This window comes from Lissotriton helveticus, chromosome 11, assembly GCF_964261635.1.
Source record: "Lissotriton helveticus chromosome 11, aLisHel1.1, whole genome shotgun sequence".
Taxonomy (NCBI): Eukaryota; Metazoa; Chordata; class Amphibia; order Caudata; family Salamandridae; genus Lissotriton; species Lissotriton helveticus.
Window position 1 is genome coordinate 1,155,575,886 of NC_136072.1, and position 24,698 is coordinate 1,155,600,583.

The following is a 24,698-nucleotide window of genomic DNA, read 5'->3' on the forward strand; positions in this document are numbered from 1 at the left end:
GTTTTGTTATGCTATGCTATGTTTTGTTATGTTATGTTTTGTTATGCTATGCAATGTTTTGTTTTGCTATTCTATGCTTTGTTATGCTATGCTATGTTTTTTTGCTATCCTATGCTTTGTTTTGTTATGCTATGCAATGCTTTGTTGTGTTTGTTACGCTATTCTTTGTTATGCTATGCTATGTTGTGTTGTGTTGTGTTTTGCTATGCTTTGTTTTGCTATGCTATGTTTTGTTATGCTATGTTTTGTTATGCTATGTTTTGTTATGCTATGTTTTGTTATGCTATGCTTTGTTATGCTTTGTTATGCTATGCTCTGTTTTGCTATGCTATGCTTTGTTTTGCTATGCTATGTTTTGTTGTGTTTGATATGCTATGTTTTGCTATGCTATTATATGTTTTGCTATGCTATGTTTTGTTATGCCATGTTGTGTTATGCCATGTTTTGTTAGGCTATGTTTTGTTTTGCTATCCTATGCTTTGTTTTGTTATGCTATGCTCTGTTTAGTTTTGCTATCCTATGCTATGTTGTGTTTTGTTATGCTATGCTATGTTGTGTTTTGTTATGCTATGCTATGTTGTGTTTTGTTATGCTATGCTATGTTATGCTATGTTTTGTTATGTTATGCTATGCTATGTTTTGTTATGCTATGCTATGCTTTGTTATGCTTTGTTATGCTATGCTATCTTTTGCTATGCTATGCTTTGTTTTGCTATGCTATGTTTTGTTGTGTTTGATATGCTATGTTTTGCTATGCTATTATATGTTTTGCTATGCTATGTTTTGTTATGCCATGTTTTGTTAGGCTATGTTTTGTTTTGCTATCCTATGTTGTGTTTTGTTATGCTATGCTATGTTGTGTTTTGTTATGCTATGCTATGTTGTGTTTTGTTATGCTATGCTATGTTGTGTTTTGTTATGCTATGTTTTGTTATGCTATGCTATGTTTTGTTTTGTTTGTTATGCTATGCTTTGTTATGCTATGCTATGTTGTGTTTTGCTATGCTATGCTTTGTTTTGCTATGCTATGTTTTGTTGTGTTGTGTTATGCTATTTTTTGTTATGCTATTTTTTGTTATGCTATTTTTTGTTATGCTATTTTTTGTTGTGCTTTATTACGCTATGCTTGGTTATGCTATGCTTGGTTATGCTATGCTTGGTTATGCTGTGCTTGGTTATGCTGTGCTTGGTTATGCTGTGCTTGGTTATGCTGTGCTTGGTTATGCTGTGCTTGGTTATGCTGTGCTTGGTTATGCTGTGCTTGGTTGTGCTGTGCTTGGTTGTGCTGTGCTTGGTTGTGCTGTGCTTGGTTGTGCTGTGCTTGGTTGTGCTGTGCTTGGTTGTGCTGTGCTTGGTTGTGCTGTGCTTGGTTGTGCTGTGCTTGGTTGTGCTGTGCTTGGTTGTGCTGTGCTTGGTTGTGCTGTGCTGTGCTGTGTTTTGCTGTGCTGTGCTGTGTTTTGCTGTGCTGTGTTTTGCTGTGCTGTGTTTTGCTGTGCTGTGTTTTGCTGTGCTGTGTTTTGCTGTGCTGTGTTTTGCTGTGCTGTGTTTTGCTGTGCTGTGTTTTGCTGTGCTTGCTGTGTTTTGCTTTGTTGTGCTGTGTTTTGCTGTGCTGTGTTTTGCTGTGCTGTGCTGTGTTTTGCTGTGCTGTGCTTTGCTGTGCTGTGCTTTGCTGTGCTGCGTTTTGCTGTGCTGCATTTTGCTGTGCTGCGTTTTGCTTTGCTGTGTTTTGCTGTGCTGTGCTTTGCTGTGCTGTGTTTTGCTGTGCTGTGTTTTGCTGTGCTGTGTTTTGCTGTGCTGTGCTGTGTTTTGCTGTGCTGTGTTTTGCTATGCTGTGTTGTGTTGTGCTGTGCTTTGCTGTGCTGTGTTTTGCTGTGTTTTGCTGTGTTGTGCTGTGCTGTGCTGTGTTGTGCTGTGCTGTGTTGTGTTGTGCTGTGCTGTGTTGTGTTGTGCTGTGTTTTGCTGTGCTGTGTTTTGCTGTGCTGTGTTGTGCTGTGTTTTGCTGTGCTGTGCTTTGCTGTGCTGTCCTGTGCTGTGCTTTGCTGTGCTGTGTTGTGTTGTGTTTTGCTGTGCTGTGTTGTGTTTTGCTGTGTTGTGTTGTGCTGTGTTTTGCTGTGCTGTGTTGTGTTTTGCTGTGCTGTGTTGTGCTGTGTTGTGTTTTGCTGTGCTGTGTTTTGCTGTGCTGTGCTTTGCTGTGTTTTGCTGTGCTGTGCTTTGCTGTGCTGTGTTGTGTTTTGCTGTGCTGTGTTGTGTTGTGTTTTGCTGTGCTGTGCTTTGCTGTATTGTGTTGTGCTGTGTTTTGCTGTGTTTTGCTGTGTTTTGCTGTGTTTTGCTGTGTTGTGCTGTGCTGTGTTTTGCTGTGCTGTGTTGTGCTGTGCTGTGCTGTGTTGTGTTGTGCTGTGCTGTGTTTTGCTGTGCTGTGTTTTGCTGTGCTGTGCTTTGCTGTGCTGTCCTGTGCTGTGTTTTGATGTGCTGTGCTGTGTTGTGTTGTGTTTTGCTGTGCTGTGTTGTGCTGTGCTGTGTTTTGCTGTGCTGTGCTTTGCTGTGCTGTCCTGTGCTGTGTTTTGCTGTGCTGTGCTGTGTTGTGTTGTGTTTTGCTGTGCTGTGCTGTGTTGTGTTTTGCTGTACTGTGCTGTGTTTTGCTGTGCTGTGTTGTGTTGTGTTTTGCTGTGCTGGTAAGGGTATGTGAGGGTGTGTGTGAGGGGGTGTGAAGGTGAGGGTGTGAGGGTGAGGAGGTGTGTGAGGGTGATGAGGTGTGTGAGGGGTGAGGGGGTGAGGGCGTGAGGGTTGTGTTGTGTTGTGTTTTGCTGTGCTGTGTTGTGCTGTGCTGTGTTTTGCTGTGCTGTGCTGTGTTTTGCTGTGCTGTGCTTTGCTGTGCTGTGTTTTGCTGTGCTGTGCTGTGTTGTGTTTTGCTGTGCTTTGCTGTGCTGTGTTGTGCTGTGTTGTGCTGTGCTGTGTTTTGCTGTGCTGTGTTGTGCTGTGCTGTGTTGTGTTGTGCTGTGTTGTGCTGTGCTGTGTTTTGCTGTGCTGTGTTTTGCTGTGCTGTGCTTTGCTGTGCTGTGTTGTGTTTTGCTGTGCTGTGTTGTGTTGTGTTTTGCTGTGCTGTGCTTTGCTGTATTGTGTTGTGCTGTGCTGTGTTGTGTTTTGCTGTGCTGTGTTGTGTTTTGCTGTGCTGTGCTTTGCTGTGCTGTCCTGTGCTGTGTTTTGCTGTGCTGTGCTGTGTTGTGTTGTGTTTTGCTGTGCTGTGTTGTGCTGTGTTTTGCTGTGCTGTGCTGCGTTGTGCTGTGCTGTGTTGTGTTTTGCTGTGCTGTGCTGTGTTGTGTTTTGCTGTGCTGTGTTTTGCTGTGTTTTGCTCTGTTGTGCTGTGCTGTGTTGTGTTTTGTTGTGCTGTGTTGTGTTTTGTTGTGCTGTGCTGTGTTGTGTTTTGCTGTGCTGTGCTGTGTTGTGTTTTGCTGTGCTGTGCTGTGTTGTGTTTTGCTGTGCTGTGCTGTGTTGTGTTTTGCTGTGTTGTGTTTTGCTGTGCTGGTAAGGGTATGTGAGGGTGTGTGTGAGGGGGTGTGAGGGTGAGGAGGTGTGTGAGGGTGAGGAGGTGTGTGAGGGTGAGGAGGTGTGTGAGGGGTGAGGGGGTGAGGGCGTGAGGGTGAGTGTCTCCAATGAATGTCACTGCTTCGCCTTCTTTGAAAATGTTCAGTGCTGCAAATAGACCATGCCGCCGTAATTATCACAGCATGAGGCCCCAAAGTGATAATTATCACAGCATGCAGAGAGCCGCCCCACGCTGCTGGAGCACTCAACTGCACATTAATTATAGTTGAGTGCTCCAGCAGCCTGGGGCGCCTGTTGACATGCTGTGATAAGTGGGTCTCATGCTGTGATAATTGTTGCAGCGCCTGAGGAAGTGGAGACTCCTGCTGGGATAATTGGTCTTGTGGCGCCTCAGGAAGTAGAGTTTCATGCTGGGATAATTGGTCTGGCGGGCTTGCAGCGCCTGACGTCCAACAAACGTGCACAAGCTGCTCAACCTTGAAGCTCGTTCACAGACCTGGGTCGGCTCGTGCCCAGGTCTGTATCGGGCTCGTTCACAGCTGTTACTCCCTTGACAGGGAGGAAGGTGACTATAGTCTCGCTGGCGGGAGCGCTTTGCGCTCCAACGCCAGCTCGACCTAAAAAAAAGTCATTACATGGGCAAGCTTAAGTTGGGGGCAAACAATTCAACTAAAGCGAAAAACTCCACTCTGGATGGGTTTATTGAGAGGGCAGTGGCAGTTTTGCAATGCTGTGTATTAAGATTATCTTCTTGGCGGCCCAACATGCCAGTGAATATAGGGGATCTATCTGAGATTTTTGTTGGCAGGTAATTGTTGAGTGAGACCCCTCCGCCGACTGCAAGTTGTATTTATTATCTTACATATTAGATTCTACTGTTATGTCAGTTTGCGTGCTGTGCTACTCAAGATGTAAATGTTTTAACCTGATGTTTTATTGCACTTTTACGGTTTATTTTCAACCAAATAAAGTAAACAAAAACTGTTGACACTTTGTTAACTTAAGTATTCCCGGAAAGTGTGGCGTTTATAACAATTTCAAGAGTTTGTATAACTTTATGGTTTAAATCTTTTATTAGTTTTCAAGACAAATGACACAGCAAAGAGCATGACCCCCAGCTCCCAAACTTATCTTAGTACAGACATCAAGTGTCCTAGGTAGCTGTGATATTGTAGGATCTGCTTGGAGCGGGTCTGGTGAAGCCGGTGCAAACGGCGCTACAAGCGGCAAACAACTGAAAGAGCCCAACAATCCCACCCCCAGCCCACCCCTCGTCCACCAAACGGGATCAAAATAAGAAAACAAGCATTTACAATGCAATAGGTCTCGCAGCATTAAAGTTTGAGCTATTGGCATTGTATATTACAATGTGTTGCATTAATTTGTTATCAAACTCTGAATTGTTTTATAAAGATTGATTGCAAACTGTCAAATGTTGCTGAATAGTAAGCAACGTTGTGAATAATATTGTTTGCTAGTCATCCTTGGGTACCAGAGTACTTCACTTGAGGCAGAGGTATTATCTTTAGACTACAGGTGCCGGTGCCGCTTGAGCTAGAAACAGGGCCAGCCACTCACTACTCTGCACTCACTACTCACCACTCACTACTCACTACTCTACTCACTACTCACTACTCTACTCACTACTCACTACTCTACTCACTACTCACTACTCTACTCACTACTCACTACTCTACTCACTACTCTACTCACTACTCTACTCACTACTCATTACTCACTACTCACTACTCACTACTCACCACTCACCACTCTGCACTCACCACTCTGCACTCACCACTCTGCACTCACCACTCTGCGCTCACCACTCTGCGCTCACCACTCTGCGCTCACTACTCTGCACTCACTACTCTGCACTCACTACTCTGCACTCACTACTCACTCGGCACTCACTACTCTGCACTCACTACTCTGCACACTCACTCTGCACTCACTACTCTGCACTCACTACTCACTACTCTGCACACTCACTCTGCACTCACTACTCTGCACACTCACTACTCTGCACACTCACTACTCTGCACACTCACTACTCTGCACACTCACTACTCTGCACACTCACTACTCTGCACTCACTACTCTGCACTCACTACTCACTCGGCACTCACTACTCTGCACACTCACTCTGCACACACTACTCTGCACTCACTACTCACTATTCTGCACTCACTACTCTCTACTCTGCACTCACTACTCTGCACTCACTACTCTGCACTCACTACTCTGCACTCACTACTCTGCACTCACTACTCTGCACACTCACTCTGCACTCACTACTCTGCACACTCACTCTGCACTCACTACTCTGCACACTCACTACTCTGCACACTCACTACTCTGCACACTCACTACTCTGCACACTCACTACTCTGCACACTCACTACTCTGCACTCACTACTCTGCACTCACTACTCACTCGGCACTCACTACTCTGCACACTCACTCTGCACTCACTACTCTGCACTCACTACTCACTACTCTGCACACTCACTCTGCACTCACTACTCTGCACACTCACTCTGCACTCACTACTCTGCACACTCACTCTGCACTCACTACTCTGCACACTCACTCTGCACTCACTACTCTGCACACTCACTCTGCACTCACTACTCTGCACTCACTACTCTGCACACTCACTCTGCACTCACTACTCTGCACAAGGGTAAGAACACCGCCTTCATTCTTTGAGTCAGGCTAGCCTTAAAACTTTAAGAGCCTGAGCTCCTAACATATCTTCACTAAAGGGTCGGGTGTGGTATATCACAAGCTGAGGGGTCTGTTTTCTAGAGGTACGCGTGGTGGCTTGGGTACGATTTGCGAAGGGCAACGTTTTATTAACTTACGAGAGTAGCGTCACCAAGTTTTAAAACGTTAATACCCCCAGGGCGAGACGTTTCTACTCCTTCACGCCGACAACTCTTTGGTACCCCAGGGCTGTCAACTACAGCTCACTTCTGTTTTTCGTGAGAAGTCCTGCCTCCTCGTGCTTCTGTCTCGAGCGCGCTCTCGTTTCTCCTCCCTCCTCTCCTTACCTCCTCCCGCAAGCTCGGCCCTGCCTCCCACCGCTTTCCAAGGCAAGCCGCTCGGTGATGCCCCCCTGCAGTCGGTGGAAGCGCACTGCAGCTGCCCCACTTCTCTCGATGTCAGCCTCCCGGTGGAGCTCGCTCGCTCTCCCGGTTACATTTCCGTGGGTCTGTTCCTTCAGATCTGAGCGCGCATCCGGCTCGGCGCCGCTGCAAAGGTAAAGCCGCAGCCGGAGCTTGGGAGGGAGCTGGGCTGGTGTTCGGGGAGCAGGGAGAGAAGGGTGCTTGGGACCGACCAATGAATGCAGCTTGTATGCGCGTGTGTGTATGTGGGGGGGGGGGGAAGTCTCTCTGTATGTATGTGGCCGCTTGTGTGTGTTTGCGCATGCGTGTGTGCTTCACAGGAGACAGCGCCTGGCCGCAGCGCTCGTTCGCGTGCGCGTGTCACTTTCAAATCGCCTCCATGCGCGCGGCCAGGACTGTCTCCTGGGAAGCACACATGCCGACAAAAGGGGCTCGGCGGAGACGCGCTTCGCGCGGCTAGCCGAGACCTAAAAAAGGGGAGAAAAGAGAATGGGGGGAGGGAGGGAACAGAGTGTCTCCTGAGTCATCGTTGGCTGCCAGCCCCTCGCTTGGAGCTCGCCTGTGGTATTGGTGTATCCGCTAGGCTAGATATCTAGGACAAGTCAATTCCCTGAATTCTGTCATGAGCAGCGCTAGAAAGGGACTCCATAGTTCGGGGAACTCTGAACCCCTACCCGCCAGAGTAAGTGACATCTTTTCCATCCCCAACACTGTCCAAAGTCTTTGCAGCCATCTAGAGTGTGGGGGAGGTTGAGGGGAGCGCCAGTGTGCAAGTATATTCTGGGTAGCCGCTCCCAGAGCGATAGCAATCAGGCGCCCTTTCCGCGACTTAGCCGGATACATACGTGCGTTGGGTAAGCCGAAAAGGATATAGGCCGGGAAGCGCGAGAGTTGTGTATCTAGGTGCAAATCTACTTCATCTAAAATGTGGGACCAATACGACTGAATTCTGCTGCAACCCCAAAGAAGATGTTCAAGTGTACCCACCTCCCCACACTCCCTCTAACACAGGGCGCTCTGGCGGGGGTCAAACTGGTGAAGTCGCTCTGGGGTGTAGTACCAGTAGGTCACTACTTTAGTCAGTGTCTCTGTAAGGCCTGCATGATATGCCGAATGCCTGGCTCTATAATAAATACTATCCCATTTCCTGTGAGTGAGGGTGTGGCCTAAGTCTCTCTCCCAGCGCACTCTCCCCGCATTATATGTGTGCACCGTGGTGAGAAGGTGTTTGTAGAGATCTGAAATGGGTTTCTTGTCTCCAGAGCGAGTGATAAACCACTTCTCGTATGTGGTTAGTAACCTCTGAGCCCCGTACCTAACTTGTGGTTGAAGAGCCCAATGTCTTAATTGTAGGTAGGACAGCCTCTCTACTTCCGGGATACCATAATCCGTCCGGATACGTGGAAATGGGATAATTCCTTCTAAGTCAAATAAGTGACCCAATAGGGAAGAACGCCAGTGTGTGAAGGCCTTGGCAACAGTACCCGGGTGGAATTCGGGGTTATTAAAGAGTGGCGTGAGTGGGGAGGGGAACAACGTCAATTCGTGGGTGATGGCAGTGCGATCCCATGCTTCCATCGTGGTTCCTGTAATGAAAAAGGCATAGAGATTGTGGTCGTGCGCTTTGTTAAGGTAGGGGATACCCTGTAAGGGCGAGCTGGCGACTACTTGATCCTGAAATATCCAATGCTTCTCGGATTTGAGACAGTTCCACTCCACTAGATAACCGAGTTGGGAGGCATAAAAGTAGAGCTGCGGGTGAGGGACCCTTACCCCTCCCTGTTCCGGGGGTAGGATAGCTATGGCATGCTTAAACCTGGGCTTACGGCCCTGCCAGATGAAACGCGCCAAGTCTGATTGGGTTTGTTGTATCCAGCCTGTAGGGGGACACAAGGGAAGGGTCTGGAAAAGATAAAGGATCTGTGGGAGTATAGTCCTCTTAGTGGCTGCTATTCTGCCCTGCCAGGAGAAGGTATGGTGTTTCCAGTGATCCAGCTCTTCTCGGATGTGGGTGCGAAGCTGTCCATAGTTGGCGAAAAGGAGGGGGAAGAGGGGACACCCCTGCCTTGTGCCTCTGCTTATGGGAAAACGGGATGATGTCTGGCCGTTCACACGGTCTGTCGCCTTGGGTAGGCGGTAGCAGTTAAGTATTTGTGTGCGCTATTTGTCCCCAAAGCAAAATTTCGACAGGACCTGTTCCAGGTAGGGGCAGTGCACCCTGTCAAAGGCTTTCTCTGCGTCGAGAGCCAGAAGCATATACTCCCTGCGAGTGCGAGAAGCCTTCTCAATAAGGTGTAATACCCTTTTGGTGTTATCGCTGGTCTGTCTCTGCGATATGAACCCTGCCTGATCCGGTTCGATGAGCTGGGGCATATAGGGCGAGAGACGAGTCGCTAAGATACTAGTGTAAAGCTTTATGTCAATGTTTAGGAGGGAGATGGGCCTATAGGCGCTACAGAGCGTCTTATCTTTCTCAGGCTTGGGGATGACCACCACGGAGGCCTGTAGCATTTCGCCGGGGATGGCTCCGGTCTGAGCAAAGGTATTAAAAAGATCCCGTAGCAAGGGGGCAATTTGGCCACAGAAAGTTTTCTAAATGGCTGCAGAGTAGCCGTCGGGTCCTGGGGATTTGCCGAGTTTGAGGCGGGAGATGGCCGCGATCACTTCCTCCGTCCCAATGTCCCTATCTAGATATTCCGCCTGCGCTTGGGAGAGTGGGGGAATCTGCGCGGCCTCCAGGTAGTCTAGACCGTGGGGAGCGTCGAGGGAATCGCCCAAATATAAATCCGAGTAGAAGTCTCGAAAAACTTCTGCTATGTCAGCGTCCTCTTATTTAAGCTATTCTCCGGGATCCCGAATGGCTTGTACGCCTTGGCGTAGACTCCCTTCCCGCAGTTTGTGGGCCAGTAGGCGGCCACATTTATTGCCCCCAGTGTAGCAGGAGTGGCGGAGATGAAGAACCGAATATTCGGCGTTGTCCTGGTCTAACGCAGCTAGTTGTTTCCTTTCTATACAAAGCTGGTGCCAGGCCCGGGTGGCTCCTGTGCGTTGATGCATTTGTTCTAACTCAGCTACTCGCTGGGTAAGTTCGGCTCTCTTTTTGCTGCGTTCCACATTGTTGGCCGTAGAAATAGCAATACATTTTCCTCGTAGGACAGCTTTGAGGGCAGACCACTGCGTCGCAAAGGATGTGTCAGGATTAGCGTTAAGAGTCAAAAAATGTGTGGTGGCTGTCTTGATTTGAGTGACTGTACACTCATGATGTAGCAGTGTATCGCGCAGGCACCAGTGTCGCTGTGGCTGCTGGATAAGTGGAAAGTGAAAGGTGGCCACGACCGGTGAGTTGTCCGAGAGGGATGCAGTGAGGATTTCAGAGTCTGATGCTAAATCTTGTTAGGGGGCAGAGCTGAGGAGATAGTCCAACCTGGCATATGTTTTATGGGCCCCAGAGTAGTGTGTATAGGCCCGACTATGCGGTGGAAGTGGCGCCACATGTCCGAGAGCCCAAGATCGCGAAGCCGATCCAGGTCGGGCTGGGAGAGAGCTCCGACTTGCATCGTGCGCTGACATGAGCGGTCATTGACGTTATTGAAGACCATGTTTATGTCCCCTTCCAACAACAAATGCCGTTCAGAATTAGCTGTCGCCTCCGTTAGTGCCTTATGGAAAAATCTCCCCTGACCCTCGTTGGGGCCGTAAATGGAACCCACTATGAGAGGAATCCTGGCTACTTGGAACCGGTAAGTGAGTAAGCGGCCTTTAATCTCCGCCTCCTTCTGGAGGACCTTATCTTGGGAAGAGCGAGAGACAAGTATAGCAACCCCAGCTGATTTATTAGAGTTAGAAGAAAATAGTTGTGTGGGAAATGCCCGGGACCTTTATCTTTGGTGATCTTTGGGGATATGATGGGTCTCTTGTAAAAGGCAGATATCAGCTTCCGAGTGTTCCAGATAATGAAGGACTGCCCTGCATTTAATCGGGTTGTTGAGACCACGGACATTGAGGGTGAAAATTTGAAGTGCTTTTGGGGGCATGTGATGTGTGGAAGGGGAGCCGTCTGGGACAGGGTCCGAGAGGACCGCTCATGGCTTCCTGGTGAAGGAAGGAACTAGGTGTAATAGCCCTGCTGACTGACACCTGAAAGGGGATGGAAGGTGGACGAGGGGAACAAGACCCAAAGAAAAACCCCACAAAACCCCCGCTAAAGATAAAACCCACCCCCCTACCCAAAAAACAAAACTTGAGCAAGAACTGTTCGACAAAAGAGTCCGTCGTCCCGGGACGGCTGGAATATCATCCGGTTGGGGTCCATGGTGTGATCTACGGGAAGGGAAGCTCTCCTCCCGCCCCCACCCAGAACCAGCAAGGATGCATTGGGTGGATCAAGAAACATAAAGGGTCTGAGCCCCTCATTGGTCCTCAGAGCCCTCTCCCACGAGGGCCTCAGTAGCCACTGCCAGTGCTTCCTGTTGGCTGCGGGCAATCTCTGAGGCGGGCGGCCTTATAGGGCGCCTTCTCCTGCCCTGGCGTTGCCAGTCCGATGGAGAGAGCTCTAGCTTGGCAGCGAATTCGCCGTTCTCCTTTTCCTCACTTGGTGGTGCCAACCCCAGCAGTCAACATGCTTCCATTAAAGAGTGCAGTTGGTGGAATTTACTGTTGTATCTAAAGATGAGGCGAAATGGGTGCCCCCAGGAGTATGAGATCCCTTGTCGCAAGTGGTCGGTCACCGGGCGGAACTGCCGCCGTTGCTGCAGAGTGATCAGGGCTAGGTCTTGGTATAGGACCGGTGAGTGACCCTGGAAGGAGATAGGGTGAAGAGTCCGTGCTCTTGAGAGGATTGCTTCTTTGGTCTTGAAGTCCTGAACGCACACCAAGATGTCGGCCGGTGGTGCGTTGGGAGCGCGGGGCAGACCCTCTCTATGTGCTCTATCCAAGACGGCTTCGGCCTCGTGGGAATCACCAAGTATGTGCCGGAAAAGGCCGGCAGTGAAGGCAAAGAGGTCCCGAGTGTCGTCAGTCAGTCTCACTCCCCGAATGTGGATGTTATGCCTCCGGGAGCGGTTCTCCAGGTCTTCCAGATGCAATTGCATGTCCATGTTCTAGTCTTGCAATCGAAGGACTTCCTGTTGCAGCGACGTCAGGTCCGTGACTGTGGAATCGCTCTTCTCTTAGAGTGCGGCCACTCGCTCCCCGACTCCGTCGACATCCCGACGTATCTCTTTAAGCTCCATGGCGAATTCCGTCTTGACCGACTGGATATCCTCCCTGAGGGTGAGGAAGAGCGTCTCCAAGAAGGCCTTCATGATGGGTTCATCCCCCGCCGCTGCGGGGCGTTTTGCAGTCTCAGCCTCCAGCGCTACGGTAGCCATGTCAGCAGCCAGCTGTGGACAGCCAAAGATGTCCTTCTGGGGTTTCTGTTTGGTGGACCTGGCTTTGGACATACTCACGTAGCACCCGAAGCACTCCACAGGGCAGCTGCAGATAGTCGGTAGACCCCCTCAGGGGGCACATGTCGGTCAGCTGGCGGCTGTGGCCTTCCTGGGAGAAGTAGAACGGGCAGGGACAAAGGTGCAGGGTTCCCCTCGATCGCGGCAGCACTGGTCGTCACGGCCCAGCGATAAAACTCCCACCACGGTTATCGCTTGTGCGCTCCTGTCGTGGGCGACCACTGGGGATGCTCCGGGCACGCACTTGTAGGCAGCGACTAAGTGTCCCCCTTAGAGTGAGATGCAAGCTGTAGAGCCTTGTGAGTGGGCTGTAGAGGCCACTCTTCGAGTATGTCCGGCCTCCCGGCTGCAACCACCGAAGTCCCCCGGTCAAGTGATGTGTCCAACAACCCTACGTCGTCAGGACGCAAGTGGGAAGCCAGGTGTTGGGGGGGTTCCGTTTTCAATGGGCTATCCACAGTCTCTCTCGTCCCGCAGCGCCAATTGTCAGGGAGCCTGGGGTCCATAGGCCCTCTGAGCATGGCTGCCGACAAGGCCCAGGCACGGCGCGCGCTTCCCTACTGGCCTGGGGCACGGACCTGATATTGGCCCCGACTGTGCACCAAGTCACGCGTCACGATCTGCCTTAGGGCTCTCCCCAGCTCACCTCGGTGTACCTTAACGTGCAGTCCCTGGCGGGCTAGCAGGCGAGCGGCCTAGTACCAGGCTGTTAGGTCTCAAGGCCGCAGGGAGTTTTTCTCGCTTGGGCAGGGCCCTGAACCAGCCACCTCCCGGTCTGTGAGCAGGACTCGGCCCCCAGGCAGCACCTCCAGACAACGAGGGGCGGGCAGGGCGTCGGGCCGTTTCACCAGCGCGGAGGGACCAAAGCAAGTACAGGCCCGCCCCCCCAATCGCCGTGGCGTCACCTGCTGCACCGCGGCTTGAGGGACAACCTCTCCGGACGCACCACCTACCGTGGGCCGGGGATCTGCGCGGGCCAGTAGGGTGTCGGAGACCGGGTCGCCCGCAGCACTCTGCCCGCGGTGGGCTCAGCGAGGCCTCTGTAATCCGGCGTCCGGTGGGCTCTCCACCGTATCTTCCTCCCCGCGGCCCCGGGGGCGGCGTCAATCTCGCCCGGGCCCGAATCTCGGCTTGGCACGGGCACCATCGCTGGGGTCAGTCGCTCATCTCCGGGATCGCCGGCCGCCAAATCTGCCCATTAGTCGGCGGGAAGGAAGATGCTGGCTTCGACGCTCTGTAGTCCAGAGCGCCGCGTTGTCGGGGCCTCTCCGAACCAGAGAGGCCGGGGCCGCCTCCCGGCCGTCTTACGTTGCCGCTTGTAGCCGTCTCCTGGGACTGGGTATCGGGCACCAAGCGTCACCGGAGGGGTCTCTGTCGCGGTGTCTGCAAACTTTGAGCGAAATAATGCCCCGGAGGGGCTGTGCTATGCTGGTTCAGGCGGCGGCGGGCAGGAGCCTCGGGAAACGCAGCCTTTCCCGCCGCCATATTGGCCACGCCCCCAGTTCGTATAACTTTAGAAATGTTGACAGAGTTATGGTTCGTCTGGCTAGAAGAATAAAAGATGGGAACTTTTCTATTTATTACAGGTGAGTAAAATGGCATAATAAGACTATTACGCGTGTAGACCATTCTCAATAAATTCTCAATAAATCCTTTTTTTTCAATGTCTAAATGTTCCTCGAGCACTAAGGTGATGAACTGGGTACGTCTTTACCCAGAACAAGCCCAATTACGAGGCCCAATCTCCAAACTACCAGCAAGCAAGGCCACCGTAGCAGTGCAAGAACTCTCTCGTTAGAAACGCCCACCCTTCCTCAACAAGTCCCAACATACCAGCCACAATAAAAAAATTATTCACCAGTCTTCCCGATGTCTGCAGTAAAGGCAGTCCAAAGAGATCTCCTAGCCAGCGTGCATAAATAAGGACGTTCACCACCGTATCTTATCTCAGTACCGGACAGAGGACGCCAATGGTCGTCAAACACCTCAGCCTACACGTGCCCTTCCCATCTGCATGCACTGCACAGTAAGGTAAGAGGTAAAAAAAAAAAAAAAACATATCAGCCAGTAACAACAGAGTCCTTGGGCCATTCCACGGTTTCAGCAACAATAGCACATCCATACGTGGAGCACCCGAAACAACAATCTGGACAGAAAAACGTGTGCTAGTAAAAGTAAGAACCCGCACCCCACGTGTCCGAATAACCACCAGGAACAAGCAGAAAAAAAAGTCAGACCGTCCACAAATACTGTTTGGACCTCAGATACAGAACTATGGCACCCTATGTTTACAATGCTCGCGCTAGCAAAAAATCGAATCAATTATGGGACAAACTACGCATGTTGGTTTTAAAGAACAGAAAAGAAATAATAAAGAAAAGCATATTGTCAACTAACTTGCATCAACTAAGAGAGCGACCGAGAGAAGCCCGGGAGTAAAGCGTGATTGCGCGCGCAGTCTGCTCATTTTCAAGCGCTGCACTCGTGCGCGCTCCCGCAAGGTGGATGCCGCCACATGCACGAGTGTGTGCCTGAACATTACCAGAGCGACGGCTAAAGGTCCTCCTATGCGGGGAAATGCGCGCTGCGTAGGCGAGACCTAAAAATGAATATAGATCACTAGTTTTCAATAAAACAACCCTAAAAACCTCCCAGCGTACCATATGGAGAGTGACCATATACTGAGGCTACCGTTTTCTTGGTTTCACAAATTCTTAGAAGATTGAAGGGTAAATGTGTGCTCTGCAAGAAACAATATCAAAACATATTAGGGTGACCCTTGACTACATTTTTTGCTGTGGTGGCCCTATGGATTTCACACCACTTTAAACCTGACTCACTTCCCCCGCCTATCCCCCCTCACACATTCCCCCACCCACTTCCCCCGCCTATCCCCCCTCACACATTCCCCCACCCACTTCCCCCGCCTATCCCCCCTCACACATTCCCCCACCCTCCTTCTACTAGCTCCGATATAATCACTGCCTACTCCTACATGCTTTGTCCTCTCCACTCTCCCTCTTCGGTCTCAAACGTTCCCCCTCCATCCCTGGCCTCCCACGCTGACACATCTATCCAAATCCTGTTATGGACTAAATGTACTGCTTATTGTTCTGTTTAGGTATTTACTGTTCTTCACATTTTGCTCATACTTTCTCATGCTTTTCCTTTTTGTACGAACGCTATTTTGTAACTTGTTTCCACTTCCAACCCCTGTAAAGCGCTTTGATACCTCTGGGTCTAGCCAGCGCTATATAAAACCGTTAAATAAATAAATACCCTCGGACCCTTCGACAAGATGCCATGATATAGTGATTTGAAGAATGCAAACTCTGTTTTGGGGTCATTAAGATTTGGCCACTTTGTCCTCCATATTTTAGGGTTGGCTCGTTTATAAAGTCTAGGTTATAGGCTACGTTATCAGGGGTGAGGCCAGTCTTGTAGGTTTTCTGCTTTCAGGAGAGGACCGCTTCACTCTCTTTGGTGAAAGATTTAACCTATGCCTTTTGCAGCTTTCTCAATCCGGTTTTTAAATACCTTTTAGATGTATGGTGAATCGTGTTTTGGCAAATATTCTGGTCCTATCACTGTCCATTCTAGGTTTACGTTTGTGATGGTGTGCGTGTGAAGAGCCAGAGCCTACTCTTTATGTTCTCTCAATTTAACATAGTTCACAAAATGAATGCTTGATTTATACTCTATAAGGCTACACGTCTCCTTATTGTTTTTGTTACCAAAGCAAGAGGTGCAATGCAGTCTCCAAGAACGTAAGGTATGTTTGGAGTAATTGAACCTTGTGGCCAGCATTCAGTGAAGTAGGTGTTAAGGAATTAAAACTAGAGAAACCGATGAATGTCCACTTTTATGGTGGATGCAGTGAGAAAGAGGGAGATATTTACTACCATCATTACTAATGAAACCTTTGCAAAAGCGACCGGATGTATGGTAATGGTCATAATAATTAAGCACCACAACTACCACCTCCAGAGTATCTCTGCATTACAGAATTTTTTGAGTGGCTTGTTACTGCTTTGGAATATTTTTTGAAGGGCAATTGCTTTGTTAAGGAAGCTTTCGGAATATGGTTGCTTCATTAAAGAATGCTTATGAGCATGGCTGATTCTGGGGAATATTTGTAGGAGCACTACCGCTTTGTTAATGTGTAGTTTTGTCATCTCTTTTGTAAATTGCCTCTGTCTAAACAAAAACAACTATCGAAACATTTACTTAACAAAAAATACATTTTGTGGACTACTCGTTGTTCAAAAAGTAATTTGTAAATAGTCCGCAGATTCAGACATGTGTACTGCTGAAGAGCAGTGTCCATGCAGTCACCAGTTCTGGGAGTGAGAAATCAGTCCTAAGTGCACTGAGGCAAGAATGAAGGAAACTCAGGTTCTTTGATGTTGAAGACTGAACTATTGATGTGATGAGGTTAGTTACTAACTGTAAAATAAGAGCTTGGCATGTCTTCAGTATTGAGGAACGGAATGTAATCAGATCAAGGAATCTTTATTTGAGAAATGGAAGAGGCTGTGTAAGGCGGATACAGAAAGAACGCAGCAGGCGATCTGGATATGGTGAATGCAAATCAAAGTGTTTAAAAGGTGTTTTGGACGTATAATTTAAGTCATTGAAGCTGAGCGGGACTTCTTGGGGTGATGCCAGTGTAAAGACTCACTGCAGAAACTGTGGGTGGGTGAAATGCGTAGTAAATGGGTTCAACAGACGATCACCAAGTGTAAGGACTAGGGGTAGCTTGGATGGTTTGTGAATTATTTGAGCAGCGAGTCGTCCAATGGATTGACTGGGGAGAGTAAAGTGGTTGGACAGAGGGTCACCTGGTACAATGACTGGGTTAACTCAGATGGTTCATCAATTATTTCTGTAAAGTTACCCAGTGCATCAACTGGTAGAGTGAAACACTAGGTGAATGCGGGTGGGACAGAGCATTGACTGTGGAAGGGTAAAATGGTTAATAACTGGATCTGGACACCATCATTGTCCCGAGCACCAGTATTGGTGCTGGATTTCCCATTTGCTGCATTTCCTATGTGCTGAAAAGACTGAAGTGTGAAGGACTTTATGTGGACGGTTAAAGGTAGGGCTGCTTCTCAGGGCCACCTTGGACATTGTTAAATGGTAGAAGGAGTGTCACCCAGTTGCAGTGACTGGGAGTGTATCGGATAGCTGGTGAAAAAGCTGAGCAGCAGCATCCTGATTGAATTAGAATTGGGTCAGCTTTGAGCTAGAAAGGCCAATGCCATAATGCATGTAGGATATGATATGGACATGTGCCCAGGGTGCATTGTGGCTGTCTCACCGGGTTCACGTTCAAAGTGAGTTAAAATTGGAACAAGAGGCCAGACTAGAAACACAGGGTTGTAAGCCTGTGGCACAGTGGACTTCACTCATCATCCAGATAATGTAATGGGCAAATCAGGGGTTGAGGTTATTCCTTGAGTGTGATATGATGTAAGAGCAAGCTTCTATATTTCTCAAGTTAAGAAAAATCAGACATTAAAAATTAAAGAGGTTGGTTTTGTTTATTAATTTTCAGGACAAGATTCTGGAAAGGTTGTCATCTGGAACATGCCACCGGTCCTCAAAGAAGATGCTGAAAAGAATGAAAGTGTTCCCAAGATGCTGTGCCAGATGGACAATCACTTAGGTAGGTGCCTTCAGTTATGTCGATACACCTCTAGGTCCAAAGAAGCGGGTGCAAGGCTGCAGGTCAACTAGAATATTGGATTCATCAGACATCCCTTGAAGTTGCCAAACTGCTTTTATTAAAACTATCATACCGGAAGAAGGAATGTTTTTTCTATGCCTCCGCTTCACCAATAAAGTAACACGATTCCTTGAGGTTGGATATAAGTACACTGCCAGGTCAAGAGAGAGGTAATATTTATTGTAAGCTGAACAGACCTGTCAGGAATTGGCGGTCACTGGTCTACTCTCTGGAGACAGATGGTATTTTATTAATAATTACAGTATCTGTTTGGAACACACAGGCTGATCTTTATTTAGTGTTTCAGATGGTGTATTGCTTTTTGTTTTTAGGATAGAACACTCCTTCCAGTCCCACAATAATATTGCAGTATTCTAATGATTATGTCTGATGTACCAAGGTTTTTTGTAGCTGCAAAGCCGGTGATTTGCAAAATACCTTTGAACTATTTACAAAAGCACTTTTAAGAGGCGTAAACGTCTGTTAGTCTTGTAAAAGATCCTACCCAAATCTCTAAGAGGACGGGGTGTGAAATTGGCACCCCTCACCTAGGTGCGATTTGGAAAGGGGTCTATCAGTGGTTTGCGACCGCAGTAGTGGGCTAAAACACTGACACCTAAAGCAGGGTAGTATCTGCTTTGCAAGGTGGCATCTTTCTCTTTGGGAATCATATTGGACAGCCTTTGGGAAAGCAGGCAGTGGTCGCTCATTCAGACCTGTCCAATGAACATTCATTAGGCAGGTCTTTTTGCTACCCCTAGACATGTTTTGTGAAGGTACCTGTTAGTTCATAGTTCACATTGCAAATTGCAATCTCATTTGCAAACCATCTCTATATAGCAATTCACAAAGTGCTGTTAAACAGCTTTATATATGGCTTGCTAGGCGATACGATTTCGAAATGATGTGATCACCTCCTATGTCTTCTCCTCTCAAATTTGCTGTTAGTGTCAGTTTCATATTTTGACCCCACCCCTTCTATTGTTCGTTTGAAATGGATCTTGCTCCCACATTTTCTCAAAGAGCCCTTAGATAAAATAGTCTCCTCTCTGGCACTGCTCCAAGTGAAAGAAAGAAGCCTGCTTTGTGCACAGAAGGATGGGACAGAAATGAAATAATGGAGCCTTTACCTAGTATCGCTCATCGCAACTTCATAACTCAATACCTTTTTTGTGTTTGTAAGATGCACTCTGTATTCAGTGTGCAGAGCTAATGGAGCATGCTTCTTTGTAACAAAGATTTTATCAAAGAAAGCCAACTTACTCAAAACATAAACCATTGCTCACCTCCCATATTCCCATACTTAGCTTTCACTTTTGACCCTTTTCTGCTAATCATAGTTATCATATTTCACTTGGTAAGATAATGTAAAAAACACAAAGGTTGTCTGGAAGGGAACCCTGTGTCGCTATGTCACAGTGTAAGCCGCATGCAGACAGCTTGCAAAGCTTTACAATTTGGGGTATTTTCTAATTCCTCCAAACTCCTTTTGAAACAACTTACACCTACTTGACACCTACTAAGAAACGTGTTCTTGTGTGTAGGTTTTACAGTGGCTCCCATTATTTTTTGTTGTTGATACAAAACAGTGTATCCTGTCGTAAAACGGCAACTATCCTTTAACCTGGCTTTTCTGTAATCTAAAGAAACCCATAGAAAAAAAAAGTCTCATCCTTCGCTCTCCCACCAGCAAGGTAGATTAGTAGTTGGCACTGCCTGGAGAGATCTGAACATTGTGGGACACACATTGTAGAATCCTGATATGGCCAACGCTGTCTATGTTTAAAAATCTATACATAGTGTATTTAATGCTTTCTGTTTACAGGAGGAAGTGTTTCTCTGAGTCTTGTTGCAATCCACCAATACCAACCTTGCTTCTGTGTTTTCATTCCAGCCTGTGTCAACTGTGTACGGTGGTCAAACAGCGGAGTCTATTTGGCATCTGGTGGCGATGACAAGTTGATTATGCTCTGGAAACGAGCTGCGTGAGTTGAGCTCAGTATTTGGCCTTTATAATTTTTATCTTTAATGCATGGGTGAGGGTGTTATTCTCATCTCTAGTAGAATGAAGAAGAACTTGAGGAAGCATAGGTAACAGATGTATTGTTTTTTTGAAGATTTTTATTGACAGATTGCACACATAGCGCAGCACCCCGCACTCCGGAGTTAACTGCCAATCAAATACATAGCATTAAAGAATTAGCAATCACTGCATCGTTTTGTGTCCAAGAATAGTATCAAACAATGCTACACCCCCCCTCCCTCCCCAACCCCCAACTCCCCCCTCCCGGATCCCACCCCACCCGGTCGCACGACATCGTCTCATCTTTCCTACAAGCCAGTTGTCGTTCTAGAAATGTACACACACCTTCCATTGTGGCCCTATTATGCTATCTCCAGAGCAGCCTCCCACTCCACCGGAGGCTCCAGCCACAGGCCCCGATAGTCCGCCCATCTCTTCCATATCCTGTAATGCTTACGTGGGCAGCCATGGGCCACAAAGATTGGCTGCTCCAACCCCATGCAAAAATCTAGCCCCTTCTTCCACACCAGAACTGAAGGAGCTCGGGGGTCTTTCCATGCTTTGGCTACTTCTCTATTGGCCAAGGTCAGGCCCAGTAACATTAAATGCCTCTTATACCTGTTCCCCCCCACCCCTTCCAACACATGCAGCAGACCTAATCGCGATGTGAGAGGGAGTTCTCACCCTAAGACCTCGGTCAAATAATCCCACACCCCCTTCCAGAATCTATCCAGTGAGCTACAACTCCACACCGTGTGGATCAACGTCCCCACCTCCCTCCCACACCGGAGACAATCGGGGGATGAAATGAGGTCTGCCCGCCACAATCTCTCTCTGGTATAATAGACCCTGTGCAACTATTTTAATTGGATGAGCCGCAAACGTATCGCTATGGCTGCGCTTCTAGGGGCTGCTAATGCCTCTCGCCAGTCCTCCTCCAGTGCCCCCACATCCCTCTCCCATGACTCCCGGAGCTTCAGTAGTGTTGTGGAGCAATGTGTGACTAGTGTCTGATATATGCGAGATATCTTTTTATCCCCAAGGTCCCCCATGAATACCTTGGCCTCTAATGGACTAAACTCTGGGAGGGAATCCAGACCTTCCAAGCTTGGTGTAATGGCATGGCGGGATTGCAGATACTTAAAGAATTGGGACCGGGGCATATCATACTCTTCGCATAGGTCCTGGAAGGATTTAAGTGTCATTCCCGACATTACATGTCCTAACGTCGAAATTCCGATATTATCCCAGCCCCTGAAACCCTGGGGAGACGCCAGGGCAGGCAGACGTCCGTTATTCCATAATGGGGTCTCAGTCAGCGTGCCCCACCATCACATACGGCGTAGTGCCTGCCTCCAGATCTGGAACACGACCTGGGTGGCCGGTGGCAACCTCTTTCGCAGCCGCCTTGCGTGCAAAATCGCATGTAGGGTGTTAGAGCCCATAAGATGTCGTTCCAGGGCATATGCTGGGTCCCCCCTATCCCCATACCACCATTCATTCAGGACCAGGAGATGGGAGGCCTGGTAATAGGAAAGGATATCGGAAGTCGCCAAGCCACCACAGTATGTTGACAGAAAACACGTTCGCAGCGCCACCCGCACCGCTCCTCCCACCCAAAGAAATTGCCCCAACGCTGAATCTACTTGGCGGAACCAATGGGGCGAGATCGGGTAGGGGTGGTACTGTAATTGATAAAGCAATCGGGTGAGGGATACCATTTTAAAAATGGCTGACCTGCCATAAATAGTGAGGGGCATTCAAGACCACGTCTTCATCTCCGTCCGGACCCGAAACAGATGTATTCTAATCAGTACTTTTCCCCAGCAATTTCTCATCTTTATAAATATCTCCAAATGTCAAACTGGATCAAGACATTTTTCAGTGCTTCCGTTCAGGATTTGATCGGTGCAGCCATATAAATTGAAGTACATGGTTCCCATAAAGGCATAATTTTTTGCATGCTCCACATGTGCTCTCAGGTTTCCAGTTAGTAATTTTCTCTGTTAGTTGTTTATCTAGTTTTTGACTTTGAAACCATGATGGTTTCTAAAACTTTGGATTTTACACAGTGTATATATTTTTTTGTAATATCGTTCACTTTCTTGCACTTGACTTGGATAACGTTAACAGCATATATAAATTGCCTGCTGTGGGAATGGAAGGAAACCAGTGTACAGTATTGCAGTAAATTACCATATAGCCACCAAGGCTAGTTACATTGTATGGTATCCCCCCCACCCAATTAATTGACTCCCAAATTCGGGCGCAGATTTCTCCCCAACTCATTAAATAATATTATATGTGCCATTGGTGGGTTTTGAGTATAGTGTCTCACATCAGCCCTCTTTACCTCAAATGTGTTATCATATTTCACAAGTACAAACTCACTTGAACGTTAATCAGAACAGTTAATCTTAACGATAGGAGCAACTTCCCTCCCAAACCCGTGTGTGTGTGTCCATGTACATTGCAGAATCTAAGCATGTAATACTCTCTGTATGCGGACAAAGACTCCTATCAGTGTTCTTTCTGCAGTTATTGGTTTCATCACCTGGAACACAGAAGGGGAAGACAATGCTGGGCGCTTTGCCTGCCCCCTGTGCCCATGTCTTGGGGGTGGAGTGCCTGGCATGCTGCCTCCTGCCCTCAGCCAGTATGGGCTAGAGAGGACGATTTGCTCCCTTCTCCAGGTGGGAGTTTAAAACTAGCAGCTTTGCTCTCGCCGGGGCAGGAGCCGAGAAGAGCATTGCTGTCTACCGCCTGCGGAGGGAGCTGAAGAGCTTGATTCTGGTTCCTGCGCCAGGTAACCAAGGCGTGCAGGGAACCTGCTGGGGCCTTGTGGCTTGCCTTGCCAAGAACCCAGCGTAAACCACTATCAGGGTGCCTGATTGTGTATGGTCTCCCGGCACCAGAAAAATGTGGTAAAAGGCCGCCTTTTCAAAGGGTGTTGGGAGCACCCCTTGTGCCCCTGTGGGGTATAATTGACATATTACTTTCTTCTATTTGGTACTCCACAAGATATGGGGCATTACCAACGCTTTCAGAGCATGTTTGGTGTCTGCAGAGCGAAGTTGTCCTGAGTTTCCTAGAGCCTCATAGCAATGACCCTTGGAGAGGCTTTCCATTAATTCCAAAGCACTCCTAGAGTTGAAGCTTTTGTTCTCAAATTTTGGAGTGTGGGGACTGCTATTGCATGGTCCCATGATTGCAGTAGCATTCTAATGAAAGCAAAAGAACAAATCTGGGACACCTTATATGTGTGGGCGAGCAGTTTGTCATATCAGAGGGTAGTACTGAGTATTTATTGCACACACAAATTTGTGGCAGTAAGTGAGACACACACTCGAGAAAGAAATCTGACCCCTATTTATAAAAATAACATATACTTATATGTAAATTAAGATAACATCATCTGAATCAGATAAGTAATTTTCGTGTTATGAATTTTTACAGTTTTCAAAAGCTGACGTTGCAATTTTTGAGTGCGGTAATGTTATACTACGGAGGAAAAACATCTTCTGCATTCGGGTACTTTACAGTGACTTATGGGACTGTTCTCCAGAACTTAAAGTGAATATTGGGCAAGGTCGAAGGCCATACCAACAGGTCACCTCGGGAGGCTTTGGGGCGTCTGGTTGAAGAAGTGCATTACAGCATCAGGTGTCCCATTCACTTCAATGGAGAATGGTCCGGTCAAAAAGAGGCTGCAAGCTGGAAATGGCGGGCCAGTGTGGGGAAACCCACAGGGGATCTCGAACCTTGAGGTGCTCGGGCACATAGGAACACTTCCCAGTCTGTGGTGCTCGGTGCAGTTGTTCCTTTTGGCATCTGGTTCGGTGCTGGAGTCACTCGTGGCTGGAGTGGACCTGCAGAAAGAGGCTGCATGCGGTGACTGGAAATCCAGTCTTGTCAGACCCAAGGGTGGGTTTGGCTCCTGTGAGTCTTAGGACCCCTTGGGGACCGTCCCCTCCCTTGGACTAGCGTTCTGGAGGGCATGTGCAGGGGTGCTTTGAGGTGGTGGTAGACGAGGACTCACTCTTGGGCATTGGTCTCTGCAGAAGGGGGCAAACAGGACAGCTGTGCCACTCCTGTTGTGGGTTTCACTGTCCCTGAAGTCTCTCGATATGCATGTCGGTTTTCCTCGGTGTTGGTGTCTGGTCTGGTCACAACAAGCCTTAGGTTCCTGCAAAGGGGCTAGCATTGATATTGGTGTTGTGCGGCTCTGGTTGGTCCTGGCGTCACTAAACTTAGAGAGAGGACGGATCGGACCTTTAGAAGCACAGCTACCTCTTCCTGGCCAGCTGCTGCGTTGTTAGTCTCTGTAGGCAGAAGGTTGGTTTACCGGGCGTTGCTTCTTTGGTGTCTGCGGCTGCAGGGAGTAGCTCCTCTACTCCAAGGTAGTGTTTTTGGCAATTGGCGAAGCACTGGCAGCCCTCTAGTTTTCTTGGAGTCTGCATGGCGGCAGGATGAGTTGGTTGCTCCAGGGGGTCGGGTGCAGCAGGCAGGGTGGCAGGCTTGGCACCAAGTCAGTTGTGCTCCTCGGATCTCAGGTCAGCAGATGGTGCAGGATTCGTGGAAGTGTTGCTGCCCTCACATCCTAGATTGGTCGGCTGCATTCAGCAGAGTATCTCATACCGTCCTGTCATCCCTTCTCCTCGAGTCAAAAGACACTCCTGTCTCATGTCCGGTGTTCAGGAAAGCAGCCAAGCTGGTGCAACTGTCTGGCTCCTCTCATTTAGTTGGTAAGGTCCTTTAAACTAGAAATAATGTCATATGCAAATGATGCGCAATTATGTTCGGACTCGATGGAGCACGTAGCTCGA

At 48.5% G+C, this 24,698-nt stretch overlaps 1 protein-coding gene across 2 annotated transcripts in view; it reads left to right on the forward strand.

The window, feature by feature from the left end:
- The window catches only part of HIRA (histone cell cycle regulator), a 383,198-nt gene that overhangs the window by 86,985 nt on the left and 271,515 nt on the right, over positions 1–24,698 (forward strand). For both annotated transcript variants that reach the window (XM_078667954.1, XM_078667955.1), the window contains exons 3-4: positions 17,679–17,789; positions 19,744–19,834. In XM_078667954.1, coding sequence (XP_078524080.1) covers positions 17,679–17,789; positions 19,744–19,834 — 202 coding nt within the window. The remainder of the gene's footprint in view (positions 1–17,678; positions 17,790–19,743; positions 19,835–24,698) is intronic.